At 44.6% G+C, this 15,239-nt stretch overlaps 1 protein-coding gene across 11 annotated transcripts in view; it reads left to right on the top strand.

Annotated features, from left to right (window-relative positions):
• DAB1 (DAB adaptor protein 1) overlaps positions 1-15,239 on the top strand; it is a 996,155-nt gene that overhangs the window by 965,937 nt on the left and 14,979 nt on the right. For all 11 annotated transcript variants that reach the window (XM_068239411.1, XM_068239410.1, XM_068239407.1 and 8 more), the window contains one exon: positions 11,769-12,314. In XM_068239411.1, coding sequence (XP_068095512.1) covers positions 11,769-12,314 — 546 coding nt within the window. The remainder of the gene's footprint in view (positions 1-11,768; positions 12,315-15,239) is intronic.

Genomic DNA, 15,239 nt, shown 5'->3' with positions numbered 1-15,239 from the left:
TGCAACTGACCAAACCATCAGTAGACTAAAAAACATCAACAATGTGAATATTATTGGTGTGTTTTGTGAGGAGATGTTGATGTTTACTGTGAGCACTGCAGCAGGACGGCCATACGGTTATGAAAATGTGACGATATGGCCATTTATTGAGAGCAGAAGGCTTGGATTTAGCAGATCTGATGAATCCTTCAGTGGAACAATACTGACCTCTACTGGCTGACAGCTATAACCTTTGTTATAGTACAGATTTTTTCCATGGACAGTGAACGTAATTTAGCTTTACTTCTCTCAGGCTGTAGATGCTTCAGAAAATACAGTTCAGCCTGTGTTTGTAAAATAGTTTTCTGCTATTAGGTGCCAACAGATTGCAGCTCCTGCCTGGCTCATATCGGAACACAGTCAGGCTTCTTTCACACTGTGCTAAATCGAGCTAAAAAGTGACATAACGCAGTTGTGTTGTGTTGTAACCATACAGTGAGGCATACAGTATAATGAAAGTATGCATCACTGCTACAGTAATTGCGCCCGTTGCCCTGTAAATGCACTGCATGCTGTGTGGTACCGTGACAAAACGTGCTGTAATCATTGTGATAGCCCCAAGGGAATATCATTCCATTACTTGATGCAATGATGTTGCCAATTGCCAAGCAATGGGCATAGTGTGTAAGAAGCCTAAAGGTTTTTGAAACGTTAGTACATTAGTGATTGCAGAATTTCAGTAGCATGCATGGACTAGTATTAAGAACTTTGTAAAATAAATCTTCACTCCCCTGGATGGTGGGTGCAAGCCAGGGCAGTTTCTAGGCTAAATTGCACCCAGGGCGAGGGTGTAAAAATTGCGTCCCCTTCCCCGCGAACCCTTACTCTTTAGGGACAGTCACACAGCCTCAGGTCACAAGTAGATCTGCCTACTTACTAATGACCAGCTGCTCATCCAAGAGAAAGGAGGGATCAGGAAAACAGGCGAAGAGAGCCCGGAAAGCCGACTCCTCCATGGGCGCCGCGTACTGACAGCCTGCAGTACCGCTACAGGACATCAGGTGTCATCACGCGGTGGTGACTTGATGATGACTTGACGTCCGCTGCAGGCAGCCCAGGAGGAGTCAAGGAAGGTGATCGCTGTGGTAATATTTCTTCTTCCATTTGGCTGCACCGCACGTCACCAACTCCCTGGCGTTTATGCCCTTCTGCCTGCGCCCCCTATCTTCTACTTGCTGGTCTGCGCCCAGGGCGGTCGCCCTTTCCGCACTGCCCAAGAAACGGCCCTGTGGCAAGCTCACAACTGAAATGTCAATACTGCAAATTCTTTCACCATTAGTCAACTTTTGCTGCGGTCTGATATAACCAAAGTGAGGGTTTTAACCAACAATATCAGACTCTTAAAACCCTAGTTCAGTCTTCAAATATTTTTTTTATGTGTATGATAGTAAATTTACATTATTTTGCAATGCACAAAACTTTGCACATTGAATATCTGTGCTCCTTGCAGTAAGTATATTGAAAATACCTGACTGGCTGGTTCCCGTAGCTTCCTATCCTGCTGAGATGGCAGTGCAATATTATTGGACAGACCTACTCCCTGTGCTGCTGAGACTATTTCTGTCCAGCACTGCAGTTACATCCCAGAAGTTGTCACTGTCCCGGTTCGGCGTGTAAAGAAAAAAAAACTCTTTCAACACCCACCATATAAATAGATGTCTTTATAAATAGGTTATATAATATATATTCCACTCCAGAAGATCAAAGCCTATTGCTTATGATTTTGTTTATTGTTGAAGGGTTGTCAGCATTTGGAGCAGCTTGCAGTTCTACACACCTTTTTGTTTTTCTAGAAGTACAAAAATAAAGCTTTATGAAAGATAAATGAGCTTTATAAAAAGACGTAGAACACAGAATTGTGTGAGCTGTATACATGTAACGAGGCGTATGGTCTGCTGAGACTGACAGCTCCTCTAGGGCTTTCCTCAATTAGGAGGAAGCCGTCTATTAGCTCAGCTCCCAGGAGGCACTCTGACTGGGAAGGAGGTCATTTGGTCAGTGTGAGAAGTATGATGTGTGATGATAGATGTAAAATTGGTACTTCTCATTGACAGGCTAAGAAAAAAGTCTCAACATATTAGCAACTTAAAAAACTATCGTTTTTGAAATTTGTTTTAGTTTATTCTTCCCAAACATCTCTCTTTCTGCGTCTCACTACCTCCCCTTGCTTGCCTGGGTTTCCTTCAAGCATCCTGGCTTCCACCCACATCACCAAAACATACTGCTTGGTTAACCAGCCTCCCACTATATTGGTCTAAAGGGGGATTGTCAGCCATAAAATCAAATTCTATTTACCCACTCCCCCGTGTTTAATATGCTGTCTCAAACCTGACCCTGCAATCATTTCAAAATAATCATAAATGTTTCTTCTGTAATAAATCTTATCTCAATCAGCCTGGCTCTATTTGGTACATTGCCGAGGAGAGGGAAGCTTGTTATCTCCCCTCCCACATTCCTGCTTCTCACTGATTGGCTGAGGGCTGTTCAGTATGAAGCTGCGGAAATGTGATCTATGCTGTGCTCACATGTGCTTACAAAGCAAGCTAGATATGACAGTGCAGTTTCTAAGAGAAAAAATGAAAGTGAGTGGGAGTGATTTTAAAAAACGCTAATCAATTGCAAAACGCTCAGAAAAGCACTTCTAGTGTGAATGGGCCCTCAGGGAGGAAATTACATCTGGTTGAATTCAGTCAGAGGAAGTAAAGATGGAAAATACCTGAAATGGTTTTCTTTTTGTGTACTATATAAAATTCATTGAAATCAAAATGTGGACAGTACCATTCATATGTTATGTAAGTAGAACAAGTATTTATATACTTACCGGTATATGTGTGTGTTTTCCTCTGGGATAATATGCCTGTCTTTGCTGCGTTAAGGCCCGTACACATACTAGATTAAAGTTGGTTGAGGCAGCCAACAACGACCACCTCTGCCAATAATCTGACATGTGCACAGCAGCCCTGACTACCGCCCAGCTCTTAATTGGTCCTGTGCTGGTAATAATCACCTCTATAGATGCTGTGAATAGTAGTAATCCTTAACAAACTGTTCCCCATCCCCTTCTTGCACCTCTGACAATGTGTTGTCTTTGGCAGGTTTTAGTGCGCTGTATCAGTTGTTATGTATAGAGTGCTGGGGGGGGGGGGGGTACCTTTGTACCCTTGTACCTATGTACCTAATGGGGGACACATGCTGCATAATTGTAAAACTTGCACTTGGACCGATAGTTCCTTAGGTACGCCACTGCCAGTACAATCATATAACAGGCTTTGCAGAGAATCTACAGATGTGAGATTGATGCCTTATCCGGTTTAAAAACATTATAAAATATATATAATCTCCATACCAGGCAGCAATACTCCTGTGAAAACTTTGTATGGGGTGGTGAAAAGCCAATAAATAATTGAAATGCAGCTTATTGTGGGTTGCAGCATCTTAGCTGTAGTCAGGTTTCGAGGTCAGGACAATTGTTGAGCAGCTGGAAAACTGCCCCTTGGTGATATCAGAGGCTTCACTTGAGGCCCTCTATACTGTATGTAGCAAGCTGACACTCACTACTGTAGACAAAAGAGGCGGAATTACAAAAAGCTCCAAATTTGGCAAGTGCTGTTCTGAAGTTTTCATCATGGTGCTTGCCTGTGACAGAGCGGGATGAAGTCATGGTGGTGTGACTCATAATGACATGTAGAAGTCACTATCAACAATGACAAAAGCATCCGATTTCCACTTTGTTTTCATATCCGTGCCTCATGCAGTATAACAGAAATTACTGATGTGTAATTATTAACATAGAGGCCCATTCACTTTGCGGTAATCTCCCCAAGTGCTCCCATGTTGCAGTGGCTATTAATTTCAATGAGACTGGCCACAGTACCCATGGTGCATCGCAATGTGGCCAAAGTACTGTAGATGATGCAGACTCTGCAGTGCGTTGTCAAGCGGTATCTATTTAGATTTATTTGTTAATTATTCAAAATGCAGTGAAGTACTTCTTGCCCATCAGGGAGCACATCACTGAGCAGGGGGCGGAGCTATGCAAATTATCCTGTTGACGCAATCTGCCAAGAAATGGTGCAGTGCGATTGTCCTGCTGTGGTCTCTACTACCACAGGACAATGGCACCGCACCAAAGGCTTGATTCACTAAAACCGTGATATGAGTTATCGTGGTTTAGCGCGTGTTTTCGTGTTTGCGTGCAATCGCAAACTTGTGCGCGCAAATTTGCGATTGCGCGAAGACAGCCATGATATGAGTTATTACGGTTTAGTGAATCAAGCCCAGAGTGCAGTGTTCTCCCCAAGCTCTTTTAGCCGGGTGCTCCACCCGACTAGTTTTGGTGAGCACCCGGCTATCATCAGCTCACCTCCTCCTATGCTGTAAGCATAATTGCTCACAGAAGCACTGGCCCTGCATTTTCTCATCTAGCCCCACCCGGCTACTTTTTCATGCCACCCGGCTGGAAAAAAATTCTGGGGAGAACACTGGAGTGTGCTTTTAACCTAAAGCCAATGCCAGTAAAAGTTTTATTATTGTCCTCTGGTCCCAGAATTGTTATCACTTCTTCTGCAGATAGGAAGTAGTGAAAAATACAATTTCAGCCATGACTGTAGATAATGTGTGGTTTGAAATAACACCAATAATGGTAATAAAGTTGTGTACACACCTCTTGACTTATGTAGCCCATCGGGATCAGGACCTGGGGGTGAGCTGATCCACCGGGCAGAGTGCTTGTATGCTGGCAGCCAGGGGGTCGCTGTACACACGTCTAACTATCAGCTTAGGTAGTCGTTATCGCTGCTTCAGTCAGACATGTGTACGGGCCTTAAAGTGAACCCGAGGTGAGTGATATGGAGCTGCCATATTTGTTTCCTTATAAACAATACCAGTTGCCTGGCAGCCCTGCTGATCTATTTGGCTGCAGTAGTGTCTGAAGTACACCAGAAACAAGCATGCAACAAATCTTGTCAGATCTGACGATATTGTCAGAAACACCTGATTTGCTGCATGCTTGTTCCTGGGTCTATAGCCGAAAGTATTAGAGGCAGAGGGTCAGCAGAACAGCCAGGCAACTGGTATTGCTTAAAAGGAAATAAATATGGCAGCCTCTATATAACTCTCACCTCGGTTTCACTTTAAGAAACACATATGGTCCCGGCCCTTGTCAGCTTACAATCTTACACTCTAACCATCTAGAGGGTAGTGGGGTGGTAACACTAGGGGAGGAGGCATAGCGGTTAACGGATGAGGCAGTGAGCCTCCAATGCTATCTACAGATACTTACTTTTATGATAACTATCCTGGTTCCAGCATCAGAAATGCTTCCTATATCAATATATTGCTGCATATTGGCATGAAGCCCCGTCCTCCCACTGGTGCTTAGCATTGGCTGTTTATTATCAGGGATGTGTTAGAACAATTTCGTGAAAAGTGAAATCAGCCATGGAGGGGTGGGGAGGGGCTGTGTATGCAAGGGTTAACTCACCTAGGCCGCCGCCTCACTTCCAATGTGTTCCACGCTGCTCTTATTATACCTATTGGGATAACCCCTTAAACCCTGCGTACACAGCCTAAAAGACTTCAGCCACACGCTCACCCACTTGACTTACACGCTCTGAGACTATTTCGTTTTTCGTTGAATCGTTCTTGCTCACCCCTAATTACTATGCTGAATTTCCCTCACAGAGCATTCTGGGAGACGGGTGTTATTTCTGCTGGCTTAGGAACACAGATCCTCCACACATTCCGCAGTGATGCACCTGCCAGCAGTAAAGACGTCGCCACTAGTGATACATTTTAGAATGTAAATCAGGGGGGAGTAAAGATACAATGAAGACAATTTACAATGGTTTAAAAATCGCGTCTGCCATCTTGGCTATGATATAACTTCCGAGTCAACCCTGTCTTCTCTGGTAGAAAAGTGCATCACTGAATGAAGCAGGAAGAGATACGCATGGCCATTGCAAGAGGCTCCTTCAGAGGGGTCATAGCACGACTGTGTTGTAAGTCGTCTGGCTTAAGGCCTCTTTCACACCAAGACGTTGCATTTTAGGGGACGTTAAGGTCGCATAACGTGCCCCTAATGCAATGCATGGTGGTGTTGAAGTTGGACCTCACATTGAGCTGCGTTATGAGGCTCTTGGTGCTATCCTTGGAAGTCCGAATCTTTTCAATGATTCAGATGATTCGAATTGGAACATTGAAAAGATCCGGATCTTTGAACCGAATCTTTGAATCATTTTACTAGGGAAGCAGGAAGCAGGGGTGCAGCAGAGTGAGAGGTGCAGGAAAATGAAGGCACATTGAGGGTGCTAATAGGGAAGGGAGAGATGCAGCAGGGAGATTGTGCTTGTGCACAGAAGCTGCAGTTCCTGTTTCTTCCAGACATCCACTGTGAACCGAATCCTTCATTGTGATGATCCGGATGGTTCGACTCACAAAAAAGATCTGGATCAAAGATCCGAATTGTTCATGATCTGGACAACACTACAGTGCAGTGAATATTAATCAGCCATGTGGCTAGGAACAATAGCGGACTCTACCCTTACTGAGCATGTGCAAACAGTCTAACGCAGCTAAAACCACGTATAACGCACAGCATGCTGCACTTTCTTTGAACGTCCAGCGTTACCATGTAACGCAACATGGGCACTGTGAACAGCCCATTGATTTTTCATTACTGTGAGTTGGGCTGCGTTACAGGCTGCTCTAACGTGCGCCTGCAACGTCCCACTGTGAAAGCAGCCTAAAGGCATGCCCATGAGAGGTGCTCGGAGTCCCTTTAAGAAATAAGCACGTTTATTCATGATGTTATTTTCAGTTGCTCTGTACAAGATGCTGACTTTTTCTTTAAAGGGATACTGTAGGGGGGTCGGGGGAAAATGAGCTGAACTTACCCGGGGCTTCTAATGGTCCGTTCAGCTCATTTTCCCCCGACCCCCTACAGTATCCCTTTAAATAAAATATGTTAAAAAATATCTGAAAAGGGCAGACATCTCTGCTAAAGGACCAAAATAATAATAATAAAATAATAATGATGACAGCTTCAGACAACTAGACAGGGTCCCAGAGGCTGAGCTGGGTGTTCTATATGCATAGATTTCTTGATCAGCACATTAAAACATGATGGATGGTATCACCTGTGTGTCACTTTTAAATTAACCCTTCAGATGTTGAGCCATCCATAGATCCCACGGAGACAATTAATCCCCAGAGGCCCTGCGTAGTTCAGCGTCTGCCCTTCCGGGACGGGAAGGTTTAAAGTCAGGATTTACAAGATCATGATTAATGCAGGCCTGGCTGATAAAGGGGAGGCCATATTTTAATTTTAAGGAGCCGGTTTGGAGCGATGACCCTGAAAATCGTTCTTCGGAAAATTGAAATCTGACAGCTAATGTGTTTGCGCATAATGATTCAGCTTCATCCTTAAGTCGAGGAATAAACACGTGTGAACGGAAGAGGCCATTATTGTTGAAATAAATCGGGCTTTTAAAAACGTTGTGCCGTGATATGACAATTATAACGGTTATGACTCTGCACAAATTAAATAAAAGCCATTCGTAAGGCAACCCAGAATGCCATTCAGCCTACGCTACGCGATGTAATAAATGACCGTGGGCTGGCAGGGCTGGCGGTAAGGACAGGAGGACAAATGACCCCAGAGCTAATTTTTTACAATTCGAAAAGTGGCTACTGCTGAGAAGGTTCTATGCAGAGTTCACCAGACACAGCGGGCTATTATAAATACAGATACATCCAGATTGAATTGCTAGCATTACTGGCATGTGTAGAACTAGCTAAGCAATCTGTGGCAAATTAGGAAACATTCAGAAGATGTTTAATTATTTTACTATCGGTTCTACTATATTTTAGTTTATTATGTTTACTATGTTCATATATAGCACTGACACCTTTGTGGCACTTTACTGAGTCCACAATTGTGTCACTTAAGTAATGTACACTCATGCAATAACCATCAGCTGAAATGGCCGATAAAATCTGTTTTAGCCGACAATCGTGTGTACAGCAGCCATCAATCAATATTGCTGGGGCATCGTTAAGGATCCATCCTGTTGAGTCCTAAAAGGGTTATTTTAATGTTAAAAAAAAAGAGTTTAACTTAGGGCTGGTTCATGCGGACGTCTGCCGAGCTTTAGCTCGGCGCCGCGTTCAAACGCCGGCATTTAAACACTAGCTTTTGAAGGCTTTTGGTACGCCTTCAAAGCTAGCAGTAAGGGCCCTTTTCCACTAGCAATCGCTAGCGTTCACGCTGAATTAGCGGCGATTCCCCGACGTTCGCGGCCGCGATTTTGCTATGCTATGCACTGCATAGCAAAATCGCGGCAAATATCGCTCCGCCGCGCGTTCGCGTTCCCGACAAAAACGAATCGCGGTAGTGGAAATGACCTACCGCGATTCCTATGTTAAAAAGCAAACCGTAGCGATTGTAAAATCGCTAGCGGTTTGCGTTTTTGCGATTCAGGCTGGTGGAAAAGTGGTTTTTGCGCTGGTGGAAAAGGGCCCTTAAGGTTCTTCACTAGTTTGCCGTTGTTTAACGTCTCTCAAAGCAACATGTTGCTTTTGGGTTGAGACGCGATGCTGGGATCTACCGCCATGCTTCCATGAAAGCCTGCAAAAGCCGGTTCTGAATGCTCCCATTCACTTGAATGGGACAGCGCTTGATCCTGAAACCTTCAAACACCCAAATTTTGTGTTAAACGTCGGCAAACCATCCTTCTGAACCAGCCTTACCTGGTGCTTCCTGCAGCCCCCTGGAGTCACGCCGTCCTTTTGAGTCCCTCTGGTTAGCAGCAGCGACCCCCGCGAAGCTGGCCGGGGGTGCGGCCCAGAGCCATGCGCATGCGCAGTTCGCTCCCAGCATCGGGAGAACAGTAAAGAGGCGTGTGGCCAGCCAGGTTTGCGGGGTTCACCACTCGCTTCTTCTGGCCAAAGGGACTCAGAAGGACGGCTTGGGCACAGGTTGACTTCAGGGGGCTGCAAGAAGCCCCAGGTAGATAAAACTCATTTTTTTCACGCTTAAGATTTCCTGTAACGACTTCCGATGCCTGAGCATCAACAATTGCAAAGTTATTTTCAACCTCCACCGACCGATTGAAGCCACGCCGTCATCTGCCAATTGTTATCCCTCTGCCCCCCTCTACAGCAACAGAAAACATCGCTAGTCTCAAGGCTAGGGATGTGTCTGTACAGTTTCCTGAATTGTCATCCAAGGCATCGTTTCTCGATCCCAATGGGTGACGATTCTTGCATGTGTGTAGTTAGCTTCACTGTAAAGCCTTGTACACGCATCCGATTCTGATTGGCCAACCACTGGCCGATTTTACCACCTCCATGTAGAATGAGGGCCAACAGATCTTGAATACTGGGAACATTTTGTGCAAGTAAGATCTCATAGTACATGGAAGTAGTAAAATTGCCAATAATTGGCCAATCAAAATTGGAAGTGTGTTCTTGAGATGAATGATATGGGGCAATTTATACCTAGGGCTTCCTCCAGCCCCATGAGGAGCGTGGGTTCCATCGCCGTCTTCCCCGGTCGTTCAGTTAATCCAGGATCTTCTCCGGTATCTTTCAAAGTCAGGGTCAGTCGTGGTCTTCTGTGTTTGCACGCCCCCGTCGTGCTCCTGGGACCTGGAGCATTCTGCACCTGCGCAGTACTACTATGCAGGCACAGAATGATCCTAGCCGTGGGAGCGTGACAGGGGTGCACATGCGGCCAGGCTGCACAGGCGCAAACAGCCGCCGCTGTTGAAGATACCGGAGGTGATCCTGGAATGGCCGGGAAGGACGCCGATCAAACCATCGGTCCTCATGGGGCTGCATGTAATAGCGCATTTGGCCGGCGGGCTGAACTGCCTGATAAACGAGCAGTTCTGCTGCCCTTGGAAAAGAGGCTTAAAGCTGAACTTCCAACATCCCAAAGTAGCAACACCTGTCTATCAGAATGGGAATCCTGACATTTATGGGAATCCTGTCATTTCAACCTTCTGGTGACATGTGGCAAGATTATAAGCTAAGATGATCTGTTTAGCTTAATGGTATTTAATTGCATTGCTGGCAAAGGTGCTGGCTGCCCCTGTTTTCTGACTGCCAGCCTGGCCAGTTGACCATCTATCTTTCTATGCTTCCTCAGTGGTAACCAGCCCAGCTCAATTCACGTAGCCTAGAGAGCTGGATCGGACTGCCATTCAAGTCTCTATGCTCCAGGGATGGTGATTTCAGTGTGGCTCAAGGATGGTGACCATTGGTTTGCAAACCGATGGCAGTCACCAATTAACATACTGGCATTCCTAGGCTCATACCTAGTATGTCTAGTGCTAAATCCGGTCCTAGCTGTCCAGCAGGAAATATAGCTGCTAGAATCCTTGTGGCTACCATGTAGTCTCACAATTCTATTACTGTAGTCTGTTAGTGTTGGTTTAATGTTATTATTATTTTTTATTTTTTTTTGGAAAGGTGGGGGTGAGAAGAGCTTAGAGATTTGACAGCTTAATTGTAACTTCACATTCAACATCTGTGGCTAGCGTGAAATCTCACTTTACAAGCACTTGAAACATGTGGTTACATAAACTGTCGCTGAGGTTTGGCTGGTCTAGTTTAGGATGCATCAGTGAATATATTCCACCTGTACAGCTTCAGACACTTGGTCAGGGTGGCCTAGATACTAAATTCTTTTAGAGCCTTTATTTCTGATCCCTAATTTGCTTATTACTTGCCTTACTTACACAATGCATCTGCTTCCACCAGTAGCAATGCACCCCCTTCCTTATACCCCCTATATAGTAACAGCAACACCACCACCGAACCCCCTGAGATGTCCGCCTATACCCTACCCCAACTGTAGTGGCAGCAATCACATCCTTCTACAGGCACTTCAAGAGTGGCATCAATCCCCTCCTCCATTGTATCATACTCCCATCAATAAAGTGACACTGCACACCCCAGTTCTTTTTCTCCAGGCCTTCAGCATAGTGACAGAACCCCTCCTCCTCAGGCCATCATCTGGGAACTCCAGGTTCCTCCTACATCCCAAAAAACATAGATAAGTTAATTGGCTTCCCCAAATATGGTTTTTGGCCACTGCCAGGAATGTCAAACTCCAGTCCTGAAGGGCCGAGGTCCTCACACATTTTTGGCTCAGTGAAATTAATTGATGGGACTGAATCAGAAAAGGTGTAGTCCATCAATTAGAACACATTTCTCCATTTCTCAGTCCACTGAAATGGATATGGCCGTCGAGGACTAAGTTTGACATCTGCGCTTTACATATGACTAAGATATGTATTAGATTTTGAGTCCCTCTGAAGGAAAGTTAGTGACCACAGTATGTGCTCTGTAAAGTGCTGATGTCAGTGCTGTTTAAATATGAAATAAAAAAATGTTTTACCTTAGAACCATAGTCAGATTTTCTTCTCTCTTACCTTTAAATGATGAGGTTCTATCATTTCTGGTTCCCGAGGACACTGCCCAAGTTGAGTCAAACGCTATAACAGGGATGTTGCAGTAAATTCTGATCGATTATAAATCTTCCTATAATGCTAAGTAAGCGTATTTACTGCTTTCTGAGAAACCCAGATGCTTCATGTAGCTATTCCTCCATAAACATTTTTGGCTCCAATTCCATTTTGAAAGCTTTTATTATTAATACAAAATTTGCTGGCTCTTGAAACACGTAATTTCCTGATTGCTTTTTATTTCTCTTTATCCAACAGGCTATGTTGCAATGGGTGCAGTCCAGCCGTCGTTTTGGGGACAACAACCATTGATACAGCCACAGATGGTCTTGAGTGGCCAGCCTCCTGTTGCTCAGGTTATGCAGGGAAACCAGACAATAACATGGGCCCAGCCGGGCCTTTACCCTACTACTCAGCAACAACCATGGCCTACTCTGCCTGGCCAGTTTCCACCCACTGCCTTCATGCCAACTCAGACTGTATTGCCTTTCCAAGCAGCCATGTTTCAAGGTAGTACCGCTCCAGTCGCCACTGTCCCACCTTCAAGTGACTCCATGCGGTCAAGTCCACTGCGGCCTGATGAGAAAGTAACCAAGGAGATGTTCAAGGATTTCCAGATGGTGAACGCCCCTCCAGTGCCATCCAGACAGCCGGACCAGCCTGTCCTCTCATGTACCTCAGATGCCTTCTCAAGTTACTTTGACAAAGTTGGGCTGGCGCAAGACACAGATGACTGTGATGACTTTGATATCTCACAGTTAAACTTGACGCCAATGACATCCACCTCACCGTCAACTAACTCACGTAAGTATCTTATTGTTTGTTGAAGTGAGCTGGTCAAACCAGAAAAGTGCCTCAAGTTAAAAATACAATCAGTATACAAGCCCTTGTGATGGAGAGGCCAACTGTGCAGCCAGAGGTGCTAGTCCATAGTATTTTTTTCTTTTTTTTTTTCTTTACTAGGCTGCTCCCTCTTACCCCATAACCCCCCCCCCCCCCCCGACCCTTTTAGTCACTTATACACTTCCATTCAAACTATTCATCCATGCCATACAATTCCCATTCAATCATATCATCTATGCCATACAATTCCCCTTCCAGTCCATAGTATTCACACAACTTACAGCCTACATTTCTTGCCATGCTTTTATGTCTTCTCCCAACCATCTTAGGCATCCAGCATGCTTTATATCTTAGAGTTTCATATTAATTTAACAAAGATTTGAAAAAAAGAGTAGAGGAGGTCCACAGTTGGGGTACCGGCTTGGGTCTCTGGTGGAAGGATCTCATCTGTAGACTCCCCATGAGCCTATACCCATTATGGAGAAACAAATCACCAGCTTCCATCTAACATAGAAACATATGGGCATATTTGCAAAAGCACATTACATTTTTTCTGGTCCTGACACCAGTTACGTGTAGCAATTTGAGCAGTTAGTGCAACAAGGTTAATGCACACGTTGCTTGGGTATTATGCTAATTGTGCAACGCGTGCTCTGCTACTGGCTTCAGTACTGGTAGAATTGCCATAAGTAGGCAGAGCGTGGCAGTTTTAACTAATAAATATCCGCAATAGTCATGATTGGGATTTATTAAGCCCATTGTGACCTGGTGGATACTGGCTCATTACAAATCCTTGTTTTTTTGTCTGAATGACCGTACCTCCAGGCCATGGCAAATCTAAATAGAAAACAAAGGTTGATGCAGCTGAGCTCCTTTTTGTCTTTCCTGAAAACATTTTTGGGTCGATTCACCATCCTACAGTAAGGCCCGGTTTACATCTGCGTTTTTTTGCAGAGCCGGCCGTACGGATCCGGCCATCTGGATCCTACAAAACGGTCCGTTTTTTTGTGCTGTAAAACGTCCATTTTTCATAGGTTCCTATCGTGCTGCAAAACCTTCCGTTTCCGTTCCGCTGAGCAAAATGGTTTGAAAAATTGGGTCTTGCTGCATTTTTTTTGTCCATTCAGTGGAACGGACCATGGAACCGTATGGCCGGTTTCGTTGGCAAAAGCTAATGTGAACCGAGCCTAAAACTGCACAAAACTACATCAGTTTTACTGCTACTTACACCACTACAGTAGCATGCGTTGTGCAATTAGCGCAACCTGCGGTACATAAGTAACTATTGTATTGCTATGGTAACACACATCACTTGCATAATGCGCGCTACCATAGCAATGCAGGCATTACCCATGTAACACGGATTGTTCTGATCGCACATAGCGCGATATGCTAGTTGTGTATGTATCAGAGCACAGCAGTTTTACCATAGAATAGTGAAAGACCACTTTGTCACTAGCACAGAAGGCTTCTGCTGTTCACGGGAGGTGAAGCACTTAGGTAGATATTTATACGTAGAGATAATTTGTTTATTGCAGTTTTTGCTTGTTGTGACATGTTCTAAAACACAAAAAGGTTCACAGATGGTTACTTTAGTTTTTTGTTTTTTTTTTGGGGGGGGGGGGGCTAACTAAAGCTTGCAAGTTAGTGCATGGCTATAGGCTTCTCAATAGTAATGTGAACATTGCAGAAACGTCTGTCAATCTATCAGGTGCACAAGTGCCCCTAATATTAAAGCGGAATATAACCCTGCATTTCAACTTTGCTCTAAAACATTATTTACAGCATATTATATGCAAAAAGCATTTTTTTTTTACTAGACCAGCATTGGAAGGGTTAAACACAGAGGTTTAAGGTTTCGGGAGAGATATGCAGAAGTTCAGATTGTTACATTCTATTTAGTTATATGTATCTATTGAGAAATGTTACACACTTTGGCTGTCCTCCAGCTCCTTCTCAGTCAGAGACAGTGAGTCACATTCAACACTTAGATACATTTATGTAAACAAAATGTATCTATGTCAGCTTTGGATGCGTCTGCAGAAATCTCCAGGAACTTTAAAGCTGTGTGTAACCCTTCCAATGCTGGTCTAGTAAAAAAAAAATGCTGGTTGCATATAATATACTGTAAATAATGTTTTAGAGCAAAGTTGAAATGCAGGGTTATATTCCGCTTTAAGGGTGCCCATACATTGCTCAATTTTGTGGTCTCATTGACCTTTTGATTTTATCAGAATGGAGGAGAATCATTGCCACAACATGGCCCCTCAGTTGATGTTTCAATTTATTCCCAGATGAAATTGGTCTGAAGGATGAATTGAGCGCACTGGGAAATTTCAGTCGCTAGGGCTGAATCGGGTGCGCGGCGGTAACAGTGTTTGGATTCCTGAGGACCAACAGACCCCTCAGCTGGTGACCTCTCCCCCCAAGTGTATATGTGCCCCTTTTTGCCCATGTGCAGTGTTGAAGCCTCACTTGTCAGGCTGCCACGAATCCTGGCTTCCGTTGTGAAGCGTCAGTGTGAGCCCCTGTACCACCTGACACAGGCCCTTGTAGCTACATCACTACATGCCCCGTTGTCACATAGCACAGGTGCTCACATTGACACCAGAGGAGGCTGGGATTTGTTTGCGTTGGTGGAGAGATGAGCCTCTTAACACTACATACAGGCATGGGGGGAAAGGGTAGATTTCATGCTGAAACTATTGGAAAGCTGTCTGCAGTGTGTGGACAGGCAATATATACCTCTCTGATCAGATTCAATCAGAGAGGGATCTATCTAATGGTTGATCTGGTATGGCCACCTTTAGCCTTTGAGTTGACAACACTTTTGGGAAACCAGTCAGTGTCACAATGGAGTTATTTGCTTCTAGTTTTGATACATCT

This window comes from Hyperolius riggenbachi, chromosome 6, assembly GCF_040937935.1.
Source record: "Hyperolius riggenbachi isolate aHypRig1 chromosome 6, aHypRig1.pri, whole genome shotgun sequence".
In the NCBI taxonomy this organism is placed as follows: Eukaryota; Metazoa; Chordata; class Amphibia; order Anura; family Hyperoliidae; genus Hyperolius; species Hyperolius riggenbachi.
This window is presented reverse-complemented; position numbering and strand designations above follow the sequence as displayed.